Below are 14,402 nucleotides of genomic sequence, written 5' to 3'. Positions count from 1 at the left end.
AGCTGTAGTCCTGGGGCGGGGGCAAGCTGGGAGCTGTAGTCCTGGGGCGGGGGCAGGCTGGGGAAAGGGGGCGAGGCGCGGGGCACGCTGGGAGCTGTAGTCCTGGGGCGGGGGCAGGCTGGGGAAAGGGGGCGAGGCGAGGGGCACGCTGGGAGTTGTAGTCCTGGGGCGGGGGCAGGCTGGGGAAAGGGGCCGAGGCGCGGGGCACGCTGGGAGCTGTAGTCCTGGGGCGGGGGCAAGCTGGGAGCTGTAGTCCTGGGGCGCGGGGCAGGCTGGGAGCTGTAGTCCTCGGAAGCGGGGCAGGCTGGGAGCTGTAGTCCTGGGGTGGGGGCAGGCTGGGGAAAGGGGGCGAGGCGCTGGGCAGGCTGGGAGCTGTAGTCCTGGGGCGCGGGGCATGCTGGGAAAAGGGGGCGAGGCGCTGGGCAGGCTGGGAGCCGTAGTCCTGGGGCGCGGGGCAAGCTGAGAGCTGTAGTCCTGGGGCGCGGGGCAGGCTGGGAGCTGTAGTCCTGGGGCGCGGGGCAGGCTGGGAGCTGTAGTCCTCGGAAGCGGGGCAGGCTGGGAGCTGTAGTGCTGGGACGGGGGCAGGCTGGGAAAAGGGGGCGGGGCACGCTGGGAGCTGTAGTCCTGGGGCGCGGGGCAGGCTGGGAGCTGTAGTCCTGGGGCGGGGGCACGCTGGGGAAAGGGGACGAGGCGCGGGGCATGCTGGGAGTTGTAGTCCTGGGGCGCGGGGCAAGCTGGGAGCTGTAGTCCTGGGGCGGGGGGCAGGCTGGGGAAAGGGGGCGAGGCGCTCGGCAGGCTGGGAGCTGTAGTCCTGGGGCGGGGGCAGGCTGGGAAAAGGGGGCAAGGCGCTGGGCAGGCTGGGAGCTGTAGTCCTGGGGTGGGGGCAGGCTGGGGAAAGGGGGCGAGGCGCGGGGCACGCTGGGAGTTGTAGTCCTGGGGCGGGGGCAGGCTGGGGAAAGGGGGCGAGGCGCTGGGCAGGCTGGGAGCTGTAGTCCTGGGGCAGGGGCAGGCTGGGAAAAGGGGGCGCGGCACGCTGGGAGTTGTAGTCCTGGGGCGGGGGCAGGCTGGGGAAAGGGGGCGAGGCGCTGGGCAGGCTGGGAGCCGTAGTCCTGGGGCGCGGGGCACGCTGGGGAAAGGGGGCGAGGCGCTGGGCAGGCTGGGAGCCGTAGTCCTGGGGCGCGGGGCACCCTGAAGAAAGGGGGCGGGACGCGGGGCACGCTGGGAGTTGTAGTCCTGGGGCGGGGGCAGGCTGGGGAAAGGGGGCGAGGCACTGGGCAGGCTGGGAGCTGTAGTCCTGGGGCGGGGGCAGGCTGGGGAAAGGGGGCGAGGCGCCGGGCACGCTGGGAGTTGTAGTCCTGGGGCGCGGGGCACGCTGGGGAAAGGGGGGCGGGACGCGGGGCACGCTGGGAGTTGTAGTCCTGGGGCGGGGGCAGGCTGGGGAAAGGGGGCGGGGGCAGGCTGGGAGCTGTAGTCCTGGGGCGCGGGGCAGGCTGCGAGTTGTAGTCCTGGGGCGCGGGGCAGGCTGGGAGCTGTAGTCCTGGGGAGGGGGCAGGCTGGGGAAAGGGGCGAGGCGCGGGGCACGCTGGGAGCTGTAGTCCTGGGGCGGGGGCAGGCTGGGGAAAGGGGGCGAGGCGAGGGGCACGCTGGGAGCTGTAGTCCTGGGGCGTGGGGCATGCTGGGGAAAGGGGGGGAGGCGCTGGGCAGGCTGGGAGCTGTAGTCCTGGGGCGGGGGCAGGATGGGGAAAGGGGGCGAGGCGCGGGGCAGGCTGGGAGCTGTAGTCCTGGGGCGGGGGCAGGCTGGGAGCTGTAGTCCTGGGGCGCGGGGCACGCTGGGGAAAGGGGGCGAGGCGCGGGGCACGCTGGGAGTTGTAGTCCTGGGGCGCGGGGCACGCTGGGGAAAGGGGGCGAGGCGCGGGGCACGCTGGGAGTTGTAGTCCTGGGGCGCGGGGCACGCTGGGGAAAGGGGGCGGGACGCGGGGCACGCTGGGAGTTGTAGTCCTGGGGCGGGGGCAGGCTGGGGAAAGGGGGCGGGGGCAGGCTGGGAGCTGTAGTCCTGGGGCGCGGGGCAGGCTGGGAGTTGTAGTCCTGGGGCGCGGGGCAGGCTGGGAGCTGTAGTCCTGGGGCGCGGGGCAGGCTGGGAGTTGTAGTCCTGGGGCGCGGGGCAGGCTGGGAGCTGTAGTCCTGGGGCGGGGGCAGGCTGGGGAAAGGGGGCGAGGCGCGGGGCACGCTGGGAGCTGTAGTCCTGGGGCGGGGGCAGGCTGGGGAAAGGGGGCGGGGCACGCTGGGAGCTGTACTCCTGGGGCGGGGGCAGGCTGGGAGCTGTAGTCCTGGGGCGCGGGGCAGGCTGGGAGCTGTAGTCCTGGGGCCCGGGGCAGGCTGGGAGCTGTAGTCCTGGGGCGGGGGCAGGCTGGGGAAAGGGGGCGGGACGCGGGGCAGGCTGGGAGCTGTAGTCCTGGGGCGGGGGCAGGCTGGGAAAAGGGGGCGAGGCGCTGGGCAGGCTGGGAGCTGTAGTCCTGGGGCGGGGGCAGGCTGGGGAAAGGGGGCGGGGCACGCTGGGAGCTGTAGTCCTGGGGCGCGGGGCAGGCTGGGAGCTGTAGTCCTGGGGCCCGGGGCAGGCTGGGAGCTGTAGTCCTGGGGCGGGGGCAGGCTGGGAAAAGGGGGCGAGGCGCTGGGCAGGCTGGGAGCTGTAGTCCTGGGGCGGGGGCAGGCTGGGGAAAGGGGGCGGGGCACGCTGGGAGCTGTAGTCCTGGGGCGCGGGGCAGGCTGGGAGCTGTAGTCCTGGGGCCCGGGGCAGGCTGGGAGCTGTAGTCCTGGGGCGGGGGCAGGCTGGGGAAAGGGGGCGGGGCACGCTGGGAGCTGTAGTCCTGGGGCGCGGGGCACGCTGGGGAAAGGGGGCGGGGCCCGCTGGTTGTCGTCCTGGGCGCGGGGTCTGCTGGGAGTTGTAGTTCTGTCGCGGCCAGCGGACCCGTTCCCGAGCCGCCGTCGGGCCTGGCGGAGCCGAGTGGGGCAGCCCCGCGCCGGGATCTATGGGCGAGCGGGACGGTAGGAAGTGGGGACACCCCCTCTCGCCTCCATGAGTTATCCGGGGTCCCTCCTTCCTTCTGGGGCTCCTCCCCTTGTGCCCCCCAGTCCCCACGGTCCCACCGCCCCCTCCTCCCCGGGGTCGACCCCCCCGTCACAGGCACCCCCCTTCCTCTCCTGTCCCCCCTGATCACTGGGGTCCCCCCTTTCCCTGAATCACCGGGGACCTCCCTTTCCTGGGGGGCTCCTTCCCCCTGCCCTCCTAAGTCAGCAGTGCCCCCCCCGTGCCTCCTGACCCAGCGGGGTCCCCTTTGCACCCAGGCTTCGGATAATAACTTGGATTTTTTCCTTTCTGTGTCACAGCGGCGGGTGCCGGAGGGACTGAGGCAGAGAGGGGCTTGGACTCTCCTGTGAGTATTGGGGGGTGCGGTGTGTGGAAGCCCTTTTAGGTAAGAAGCCAGGGTTCCCCTTTGTGGCGAGGTCCAGCAAGCTGGGAGCGGGGCATGTAGTTGTTCTGAGCTAACCCATTGCAACCAAGGGACAAGGGGAAACCCCATCAGGTCCTAGCTAACCCTTTCCCTCCCTGTCCCCCAACTGCACTCATCCCCTGCAGTCTATTCCCCGGGGCTCAGCCCCGTGTGGCTTTCATATCCCGCAGCAGTGACACTGAACCACGGTAAGAGTCTGACCCAACAGTTGTGCAAATTGTCCCTTTTTTGTCTGGCGTGAAAGTCCTTAGAGAGACGGAGTTTGGTCCTGATCTCCAAACCCTTCTCTGGTGATGAACCACCAAAGCACACTCCCTCTTGGAGCTGGGAATAGAACCCAGGAGTCCTGATGCCCCCCCCAACTCCATGCTCTAACTTGCTCGGCCCTACTTCCCTCCCAGAGCTGGGAATAGAACCCAGGTGTCCTGATCCCCCAAGCCCCTGCTCCAATTATTTAGACCCCTCTTCCCTCCCACAGCTGGGGCTAGAACCCAGGAGTCCTGACTCTCCTTGGTTCCAATTCCCCAGACGATTCTACCCAAGACTGAGATGCTTCTAACAGTAGCCACTAAACGTAGAAGACAGTTCTGTGTTTACACTGGCTTACTTCACCGACAGATCTTTTTATATTTTGTTCTTCAGGACTCTGATTCTGACTCCGAAAACGGTGGTGCCTCTGGAGAGTCTGAAAGTAGGTGGCTTGTGCATTATTGCAGGGGCGGGATGGGGAGCTTGGGAAGGCCGAACTGCCTGGGCTTTCTTTTGTCATACCAAGGGGATGGACTGGGCGTAGCCAGCTAGAGAGAGCCTGTGAGAGCCAGCTGGGTCTATTAATCTATGGCTCTTCCTTCCTCTCAGGAGGCTCTAATGCATTGGGTGAATAGTGGTAGCATCTGCACTTAGGCCATCTTTTTTTGTCCGGGCTTCGAAGCAAAACCTGGTCTTTGGTGGGAATCGGGATTGAATAATCCGTGTCGATTGTGCTTGTCGGGCCCCTGAACGCCTCATGGTTTCTAACATATCTGTCCTCATAACTCCCTGGGAGGCAGGGCAGCGCCATTATCCCCAGTGTACAGATGGGGAAACTGAGGCTTGGAGCCTGCCAGTCTGGCGACATCACCTCCACAAAAGACGAGCACGCCTGTCAGTTTAGTTACCTTCTGCTGGCTTCGCTGCATTGGCACTGCGGGTTCTGCTGGGTCACCTAGTGGCCGTGAACACTCCTAGACCACAGACCTATGTGGGGAGAACTTTGCAGCATATGCCAGGCCTGGGTGACTTGTCCAGCATTGCACAAGGAGTCAGTTGCAGAACTATGACTTGAACCCTAACCACTGAGCCCTCCTTCCCCTCTTATGTACCATCTTCAAGGCACTTTCCAAATATCAACTAATCTTCACAATAATCCCCCTCTGTGAGATTGGGAAATGGGAATAAATAGGTTCCTGGGGGGGAAACTGAAGCACAGGGAGGGGCACTACCTTGCCCAAGGCTGCTCAGCAAATCCGTGGAGGAGCTGGGATTAGAACCTAGGAGTCCTGGCCCCCAGCCCCTCCTGCACTAACCACTAGCCCCCATTCCCTTTCCAGAGCTGGGAACAGAACCCAGGAGTTCTGACTCCCAGCCTCCTGTTCTAGCCCCCTAGACCTGCTCCTTGCCTACAGCTGGGAACAGAATCCAGGAGTCCTGTCTCCCAGCCCTCTGCTCTAACCACTAGACCCCACTCCCCATCCAGAGGCAGTGATAGAACCCAGGAGTCCTAGCTTCCAGCCCCCTGCTGCTCTGGCCACTAGTCCCCCACTCTCTTCCCAGATCTGGGAACAGAACCCAGGAGTCCTGGCTCCTAGGGGTCCACAGCAGCTAACGTTGTTTGTTCTCTCCCTTTCAGTGGATTTCCTGCGAAACCTCCTGTCCCGGACGCTGGGCCTGGGCAGCGAGAAGCCGGAGAAGGTGCTGGATGAGCTGACGCTGGATGGAGTGAGCCGCTTCATGCAGAGCGAGAAGTGTAAGCTGACTCTCCCTTCTTGGGAGGAAGCTTCCCTGAGACTAAGCCAGGGAGCCAACCCTCGTTCTGATCCCCCAAACGAGAAGGGGAAGGTGCTAGGGGGTAACTGCCTGGGAGAGACCGAGGGCCAGAGGGGGAGGCATGGAGCCGACCATGAATGTGGCAGGGACTCCACGCTGGTGTAATTTACAAGCTGCGGGACAAGTCTGACTTACATATTCCTACGTGTATTGGTGCTCCTTCCGTGCTGCTGGGAGAGATCCAGCCTCTGTGGGCCTGATTCGCAGTTACTCCCTCTCGGCACTTGGGACAGGGTTGGTGGAGGAGTCTTTAAACCTCCCTTGCACTGCTCGTATTCTGGTTCTAGCATAGGTTAGAGCTGCCTCAGGGCTGCTCTACTGAGTCTTTGCTTCCCATGGCCCCTGTGAAGCAGAGAATTGCCATACTGCAGTGTGCTCTGGCCAGGCTGGTCCCCCATGCTGGGAGCGGGGCCTTGATGTCAGCTTCATGCTAGCTGGGGAGGCCCCTAGGGATGCTCTTAGAGGGCTGTCCCTCTCCGGAGCGGCACAGACAGGCCTGCTTGTAACTGCAGATCAGGACCTGGTCCAACAGAGGTCAGGAGTGCGGGGACCACCCCGGTGTTGATCTAGATCTTAGACGGACTAGCTCTGACGAGAGCCTGGAGGTTTGCAAATTGGGCCGCATGGCTGCCGTGATGTCTGCCAACGCCTCGCCACCCCCGGAAGCGCTGAGAGCGTGGGGCTGTTTCCCGGGTAGCTTTCCAGAGTCAGGTTTGACGCCTCCCTCTGTTACCTTGCAGGCAGGAACGTCGTCTGCATAGTGGGCGCTGGGATCTCGACCTGTGAGTACAGCAGCGGGCGCGGCGGCGTTAGATCATTCATGTTGAAAAGAAACCAGCGCATAGCAATAAACGGAGGGGGTTCTGATACGACTCAGTTCTGCCTAGTGTTTCTATAGCACTTTCCATCCCAAAGGTGTCTACAAGCCACTGCTGAAATACAGCCATCTCTGGGGTGGAACGTGGCAGCTGTTTGTACAGGGATCACTCACCCTTCCACAGAAATGCAGACGACTCTTGAGGTTGGCAGCTGTTTGTACTAGTCCCTCCTCCAGTGCCAAGATGCAGTCAGTTCTGGGTTTGGGGCACAGTAGCTGTTTATGCAGGGATCACACATCTAGCACCGAGGTGCCTCTGCCTCTGGTGTGGAGCGTGACAGCTGCACAGCAGCTAGGAGAGGAAGTGAAGATGAACCCTGAATCTGATTGAAACTGCAGGAGGATGGTAGGGAGGCAGGATGGAATGGGGCTGGCTGGAATTTGACCAGAACGCTGTGTCTAATGCCAGGGTGTTATTGGGCAGAAGGGAGGGAAAGGTGCTGTGGGACCTTGAACGACCAGGAACGTTCAGGACTTTCATTTAAGTCTTGTTTAAAAGACAGCACCTCTGGCATCACAGCGCCCCCTGTTGGGCTGTGGCAGAGCAGTTAGTGGGGTTCTATTGCACATCCAGACTTGCACGTCGGCCGAGTTTCTTAACCAAAGCACCTGGCTCCTGGGCACTAAGACCCAGCACTGAGGTGCGTGGTCAGGAGCTTTATGATGTGCCTATGCCAGGTGGGCATCCACCTAGCACTGGTCAGACTCACAGAAGGCCTGTCTGCACCTGGAGTGGGCTCCCTGTAAATCCTGGGGGGGAGTTGGGGGACTTTGGCTGTTCTCAAGTCCTGGTGAAGAATCCGGAATCCCTAGAACCTAATAGCTGTGTCCACTGCTGATCTAAACTGTGCTGGTGGCACCCCAGAAAATGAGTGTTACTAGAAAACTGCTCGCCTGCTAGGCTGAGGGACAAGGAGGTGACTAGCCCCTGGCTAGAAGGCTCCCCCCCGCATTGAGGCATCCCTTCTCCATCTCATCCCATTGACCGACACCGCTTGGCATTTGTGTGGGTTTTCTAACCGGCTCCCCTTGTGTCCCTCAGCTGCAGGGATCCCGGACTTCCGGTCACCCGGCACGGGGCTCTATGCCAATCTGCAGAGCTACAACCTGCCATACCCTGAAGCCATCTTCGAAATCAACTACTTCAAGGTAGCACCCAGGGTTCCTCCTGCTTTGGAGATCTCCTTACATAATGATTGATCATTGCCCGGTGGGCCACCTAAACAGTCCCTTTGATCAGTCTCACACGCATACCCACCCACGTCCTAAAGAATTCTCCTGCATCGTCAGCACTTGCAGACGCATTGTATTCTTGTTTGATCCCTGAGCAAGGACGGATTGAGGTTAAAAACACGACCGGGACTCCCCAAACTGCTCATGTTTCTAGTCTTGTTAGGGGAAACTGTCCCAGTTCAACCTCCTGAAGATCTCGGGGATACAAACTTGCACCCGCTGCTTCCCATCTCTAGCCAACTGGCCAAACCAAACCCCTGTCTCTCTAAGACACAGGCAGCCTGGCACAAGGGAGGGCCGAGCATCGGTAGCCCCCGGCTAGAGCCGATGGGAGCTCAGCACCGGGCCGTAACACGAGGATGGGGGCATCCAGAGCACCAGTGATCGGGAGCTGCGCTCGTTTTGCACAGAGGTGGGCATGGAGTTCAAATACTGGGGCACAGGGAGAATTGGAGGTGGCCAAAGAACTCCCCCACCCCTGCTTGAGGGCCTGATCCTGAGACCAGTTTGCCAAACCCCAAAACCGGGGGGGACTGATCAGTGAGGAATCATCTTGGGGGACACACAGGATTTGTTCTTAATCTGTAAACCAAACTTAACCCCACCCCCCAAAACGTTTGTCTATTTCCCTCCACACAGCAACACCCAGAGCCGTTCTTTGCCCTTGCCAGGGAGCTGTATCCAGGACAGTTTAAGGTAAATCCAGCCTGAGCTATCGGATGCTCTTCGCTTTCTATGGCATCTTAATACAGAGGCATTGTGTAGCGCTGTGACCCAGAGACTGAGTGCCAGAGCTCCTGGGTTTATTCCTTATTCCAGGAAAGGGAAGGGGTCAGGTGGCTAGAGCAGGGGACTGGGAGCCGGGACTCCTTGGATCTCCGATGCTGGCACTGGGATGGCAGGGTATTGGGGAATAGATGTGACGCTATCGTGGCTCAGATGAAAAGGCCCAGCTGTCTTGGTATCCGTGCACAGCCAGACGCGCACCTTGCTCCAGATCACAGCGCTACCCACCCCGGGTTGTGTTGGACCAGATCATAGAATATCAGGGTTGGAAGGGACCTCAGGAGGTATCTAGTCCAACCCGCTGCTCAAAGCAGGACCAATCTCCAGTTTTTGTCCCAGATCCCTAAATGGCCCTCTCAGGTATTGAACTCACAACCCTGGGTTTAGCAGACCAATGCTCAAACCACTGAGCTATCCCTCCCCACTTGGATCCGTGGATCCTAGCCTGGCATGGCCATCAGACAGATGGGCCCAGCTGGTCCGGTATCCCCTCTCTCTCTCCCCATAGGGTCACACCAACTGGCCAGTCTGAAGATATCCGGCCTTCAGCCGCTGCCTTGCTATAAAGTGTAGAACGCCCCCTTAATGAACCTTCCCGGGCAGTCCTAAACTGGGGTGTGGGGGAGAGAGTTCCTCCTCCCCTCGCAAGCTGGGGATCAGCTGGTGTAAATACAAGGCAGGGAGAGCTGCTGTTGACCTACAAGGGAACCCTCAAACGTTCCCCTGCTCCGTTCCAGCCCACTGTGTGCCACTACTTCATCCGGCTGCTGAAGGAGAAGGGTTGGCTGCTGCGCTGTTACACACAGGTTGGTGACCCTGGGAAGGCCCAGCAAGGTGGGGGGGGCATGGGGGTGGGCTTAATGCACTTAACAAGCTGGGGCTCCCAGCCCATGGGAGGGGCACAGCCCCTCTTCATTCCAGCAACGCCCCGGCCAAGGGATACCGCTCCCCATGCTCCTGGAGCCTTCCTGCTGCTCTCCAGCCCAGCTGAGCTACTTGCTGACTTCCTGCTCTCCAGCTGATCAATCCCAGGTGACGTTGGGCCCCACCCCCTTTCAAGGGCCAGCCACACTGTAATTTGGGGCAGAGGGGGATCTATGTGGGGCTTTCAGGGGCGTCAGCTCAGCCTGGGGGCAGTTCAGGCCTGCTCAGTTTCGCTACCTGGGTCTCGGCCCCTACCCAGCTCCGCGGCGTTACAAGGGGCAGGTGGGCATGTCTGCACCTTGCAGAACATTGACACGTTGGAGCGGGTGGCTGGCCTGGACCAGGAAGATCTGGTGGAAGCCCACGGCACTTTCTTCACCTCTCATTGTCTCGGCTCCTCCTGCAAGAAGCAGTACACCCTGGACTGGATGAAAGGTACCTCTTCCCCCGGCTTGCCTTAGCTTCTTCCATCAATGGCCACACCGTTCAGAGTCCCCGTGGGGCCCCAGTTCGTCACCGATCGAGATGGGCACGTAATCCATGAGGCCCCGTTAATCCCCATCTGTTCTGGGAGTTCCCACCCCGCCAGTAAGAAAAGGGGCATGGGGGAGACAAATCAGCCTGAGGATGTGATAGGAGCGAAGCAAAGACTCCTGCCGGGTTCTTCCCCAGCAAATGGGTGGCCCATGCAGGGTGAGAGGCTGGGGGAGAGCCTGTCACGCACAGGCTTGTGCCTGAGCTAGGAACTCTGATTAATGTTGGGGAGCAAAAACCATGGGACTCATCAGGGTGGTAGCCGATCTCTTTGACAGACGCCTGCATGCTCGATGGCGAGGCAGAGCTTGGGCGTTTGAAGTTAGCGATCTCTAGGTCCGCTTAGTGCTCAAGAGGATGAGGCTGTCGTTCATGTTCCCTTGGGTCTCTGCACAAAGTTGGGACCTCAGGAACCAAGGACGGGGATATGTAAGTGTGCGGCCCGTCTAGCTTGGTATTCCGTCTCTGACGGTGGCCCAAAGCTGCAGAGGAAGGTCCGGATGTGGTGTGATCTGCTGTCACGTTGGCTAGTTTCCTGATCTCTTGAGTGTTAGGAATCTGCTCAAAGCTTTTAGATCTCTTCCAAAATCCGTTAGAATTGCTAATGTTCATAACTTGCAATTGGTTCCCATCAGAGCAGTCTGTTCCCGCCTCCTCCAAAGCTGAGCTGAGAATCCGGCCGCTGACTTTCATTCCTTTTCCCTCTTTCAGAAAAGATTTTCTCGACTGTCACCCCCAAGTGCGACAAATGTCAGAGTCTGGTGAAGCCAGGTAAGTGTCTAGTTCTCGCCCGCTGGTGATTCATTCATGGGGGATGAATCTAACCTGGTCTACCTTAGGAACGTACATTGGTCTAGCTTCCTCTCTCAGGGGCGCGAAAAATCCACACCCCTGAGCAGCATAGCTATACTGACCTAACCCCTGGTGTAGACCTACCCTAGCTGAGGATCTGGCCCTGGGAGGCTGCTGACCTGCTGTTGCTCCTGCCCAGCGTCTTGGCTTCTCCTCGGCCCTTCGGGGAGCTGCCCACCCAGCGAAGGGCACGGCCCAGGTGTTGAGTGTGACAGCTTTTCTTTTCCCTAGATATTGTGTTCTTTGGGGAGAGCCTGCCCCCCCGCTTCTTCACACTCATGCAGTCGGTAAGTGCCCCCACCAGACGCGCTCCCAACGTCGGCTTCCCAATAAACACCTGCCCCACCCCCATGTCCTGAAGCAGCGGGTATCTGTCTTCGATGCAGGCAGGATACCAGGGTAGATGGGCCTGTTGCTCTGAGCTGGGACAGCAGCAGGGAGGGATCCTGGGTTGGTCAGTTGGTCTGATTGGGGACGGGGCAGATATATGGGGCTGGATCGGCCCCTTGGTCTAATTCGAATGTGGGGGGATACAGGGCTGGGTGGGCCCATTGGTCTGACAGGGAGAATACAGGGCCGGGGGGGCCCATTGGACTGACATGAGGGGAACACACCGGGGGGGCCCATAGGTCCGATAGTCTAGGCAGTAGTGGCGGGGGGGGTATTACCAGCCCCATGGTGGCAGCTGGCAGCACGGCACTAACCCCCTGCCCCCCACCCCGTGCTCCCTGCAGGATTTCCAGAAGGTGGATCTGCTCATCATCATGGGCACATCGCTGCAGGTGCAGCCCTTCGCCTCCCTCGTCAGCAGGTGAGTGGTGCTCCGGGACCTCCTGCAAGGCCCCGGGCTGTGGGTTGCCCCCTCCTGACCTCCCCTCTCCTTGTCTGACGCAGGGTGCCCACCAACACCCCAAGGCTGCTGATTAACAAGGAGAAGACGGGGCAGGTGAGGCCTTTCTCTGTGCCCGGGAGCTGTGGGGATGGACTGCTCGAGCGGGTACTGACTGGTGAGCTCCCACACCAGCTGGGACGATGCCGGCCTGCCGTGCTTGGCTGCATCCAGCCAGGGGAAGGGGGTGAAATTAGTGCTGTTGGGGGTGGGAGGGAGGCAGTTGTGATTCCCCCCCCAATCTTTTTTTTTTTCCCACCCATGCCCCAAAATCTTAGGCGTTCATCTAGCAAGCCCCAGGAGTGGAGTGGGGCGGGGCATGATTCCGGGTTTCTCCAGGGGGCTTGTATGATCTCCCGATGGCCCCCAGGAGCTCCCACCCCCTTGCCCCCCCTCCCCCACAGCCTCCTGGGAGCCTGTCTGTCCTCACCGGCGGTCTGTCTTGTCTGCAGAGCGATCCTTTCATGTCCCTTATGGGCCTCAGCACCGGCATGGACTTTGACTCGGAAAAGGCCTACAGGCAAGTTCCCTGGGGACGAGGGGCCAGCGCACGGCCCACCCTGAGAAAGGGGTGACGGTCAGGGATGGCCCATTCCGTTGCTGGGGGGCGGGCTGGGTCTGCCCGGCAACTGGAATGGAGGGACAGGAAACGGACTAATGTTCAGAGCAGGGGATGGGGGGCCAGGACGCCTGGGTTTTCTTCCCAGCTCTGGGTGGGGAGTGGGGTCTAATGGTTAGAGCAGGGGGGCTGGGAGCCACCAGGACTCCTGGGTTCTGTCCCTGGTTCGGGGGGGCGGGAGAGGCTAGTGTTTATAACCGGATATGGTGAGAGCTACACCTCTTGGCTTCCTGCCCTGGCTTTGCCACTGAGTTGCTGAGATCTTGAGCAAGTCGCCAAACCTCTATGTGCCTCAGTTTCCCCTCTGTAAAACAGGACCAGCGATCCTTCACAAGGGGGGAAATTTCAGATGCTGAGAGAGCCCTTTCAGATCCGTAGCTGATAGGTGCTAGAGACAGGCAGTGAGCTCTTCCGCTTCCAGGGCTGGTCATCTGGGGTGGAGGGAGATTCTCCCTGATCACAAAGCGTTTCATTAACACCTGCTTGTTGGCTTCTTCCCCCGCGGGGCTCTCCCTCCCTGCCCCAGGGACGTGGCATGGCTCGGGGAGTGTGACGAAGGCTGCACAGCACTGGCCGAGCTGCTGGGATGGAAGGTATTTACTCCTCTCCCGTGTATTCCTGCCTCCCTGCATCTACGCACCATCCTAAAGTCCCATGCAAGCTCTTCTTAAGAGTCCCGGGCGTCAAGCTCAGGTGTCCTGGCCAGAATCCGAGCTCTGGTGACCCCATTCGCGTGGAGCTGCCTTTGCTCTGGGCCTGCTTAAGAACTTGCCACATTGCGCCCTAGAAGACGCTGTGTTTCAGTGCTGGGTGAGCGATTCACAGCCATACAGTTGCCCTGCCCCTCCCCAGAGATGGCTGCATTTCATAGGGGGAGTATGCGATCTATACAGTATGCGATACTATACAAACAGCTGCCCTGCTCCGCTCCACCTCCGTGTTGGAGGAGGGACCCCTGTGTAAACAGCTGCCCTGCCCCAGAGATGGCTGCATGCCAGTGCTGGATGAAGGATCCCTGTAGAAACAGCTGCCACGCCCCACCCCAAAGGTGGCTGCGTCTCAGCGCCGGGTGAGGGATCTCTGTACACATGGTACGGCAGAGCAAGCTGAGATCCTGGAGGAGGAAAGAGCCTCTCTCAAGGCTAAGGTGGTATAAAAGGTGCCACCAGAGATCTTTGCTTGAGCCCCCTTCCCAGGGCAGCCAACTTCTCCCCCGCTCTGCCCCTTGCTCGCCAGCCCCACTGCCCTGTGGTTTTGTGCAGAACGAGCTGGAGGCACTAGTGAAGAAGGAGCACTCTGCCATCGATGCCAAATCGGGGCAAGCCGGCGAGGCCGGGGCAAGCCCCTCCCTTCCCCCAGCTGGGGCCGTGGCAAGCCCCTCCTCTCCCCCAGCGAAGCCGGGGTCATCGCCCAAGAAGGAAAGCGACGCCAGAAACAAAGCGGAATGATGGAGCCCGGCCGTGGCTGGCGAGGGCCGTTCGTTCGTTGGAGTGGATTAGAACTCGCTACTGCCTGGACAGTCTTCCCCTACGAGAGGCGAGAGCCGTCTCTGATCTAAAGAGGGCTGGGAGCTAGGGTCACCCCAAGTTTGCAGCTTGTAGGGGGGGTCTGAGAGTTGAGATTCAGGGGAGTTTTTCTCTGGAACCACCTATCCGAGTGAGCTGGGGCTTCTTTGAGTCATTTCGCGCTAACCGCATGTTTCGTTATTTCCCCACCGAGCTAAAATAACTGAAATCCAGGGCTCAAGGAGAGCACTGCAAGATAGAATTGCATTTCCTTTCTAATTTGTTTCCCCAGCTGGGATTCAGTTTCTCTCAGAGACCCATCTCGCTAATTAATGTGCCAGGCCCAAGACTTTCCGACAAGCGTCACCAAGTCTGTTAGGTACATTCGGGCTGAAAACCGAATACCGGCACATTACGCAATCTCCCCTCCCCACCCCAGCTCGGTGTTTAATTTGGATTAGTTATTACAGTGTATTAAGTATCACTTGACTATTAAATTTTAGCATCTTGGAGGTAGGCTTGTGTTGGCTTTTGGGTCTCTCTCCCTCTGAAATGAATTCCCATTTATAAAGGGAAATCGAATTTCGTA

At 60.5% G+C, this 14,402-nt stretch overlaps 1 protein-coding gene across 3 annotated transcripts; it reads left to right on the top strand.

Annotated features, from left to right (window-relative positions):
* Positions 1–2,921: 2,921 nt before the first annotated feature.
* Positions 2,922–14,325, top strand: SIRT2 (sirtuin 2). 3 transcript variants are annotated; one of them, XM_038381949.2, is made up of 16 exons: positions 2,922–3,042; positions 3,385–3,431; positions 4,152–4,200; positions 5,398–5,514; positions 6,335–6,376; positions 7,514–7,620; positions 8,344–8,400; positions 9,228–9,296; positions 9,720–9,849; positions 10,660–10,719; positions 11,032–11,087; positions 11,535–11,611; positions 11,695–11,746; positions 12,142–12,209; positions 12,835–12,901; positions 13,571–14,325. In XM_038381949.2, exons 1-16 carry the CDS (start codon positions 3,027–3,029, stop codon positions 13,754–13,756), a joined length of 1,200 nt encoding a protein of 399 aa, XP_038237877.1. In that variant the 5' UTR covers positions 2,922–3,026; the 3' UTR covers positions 13,757–14,325. The 3 variants fall into 3 exon arrangements, with proteins under 3 accessions (XP_038237877.1, XP_038237879.1, XP_043357361.1); XM_038381951.2 differs by lacking the exon at positions 2,922–3,042 and having other exon boundaries at positions 3,389–3,470; XM_043501426.1 differs by lacking the exons at positions 2,922–3,042; positions 3,385–3,431; positions 4,152–4,200 and adding an exon at positions 4,492–4,642 and having other exon boundaries at positions 5,397–5,514.
* Positions 14,326–14,402: the final 77 nt, after the last annotated feature.

Source organism: Dermochelys coriacea, chromosome 23 (genome assembly GCF_009764565.3).
Source record: "Dermochelys coriacea isolate rDerCor1 chromosome 23, rDerCor1.pri.v4, whole genome shotgun sequence".
Classification (NCBI taxonomy): domain Eukaryota; kingdom Metazoa; phylum Chordata; order Testudines; family Dermochelyidae; genus Dermochelys; species Dermochelys coriacea.
The sequence above is the reverse complement of the archived record's forward strand: the minus strand, read 5'-3'. Positions and strand labels throughout refer to the sequence as shown.

Bases quoted from the DNA above. Each gene is read 5' to 3' on its own strand.
- SIRT2 (XM_038381949.2), top strand. The intron at 3,432-4,151 runs GTGAGTATTGGG...TTTGTTCTTCAG, and splicing joins AGAGGGGCTTGGACTCTCCT to GACTCTGATTCTGACTCCGA. The intron at 11,088-11,534 runs GTAAGTGCCCCC...TGCTCCCTGCAG, and splicing joins TCTTCACACTCATGCAGTCG to GATTTCCAGAAGGTGGATCT.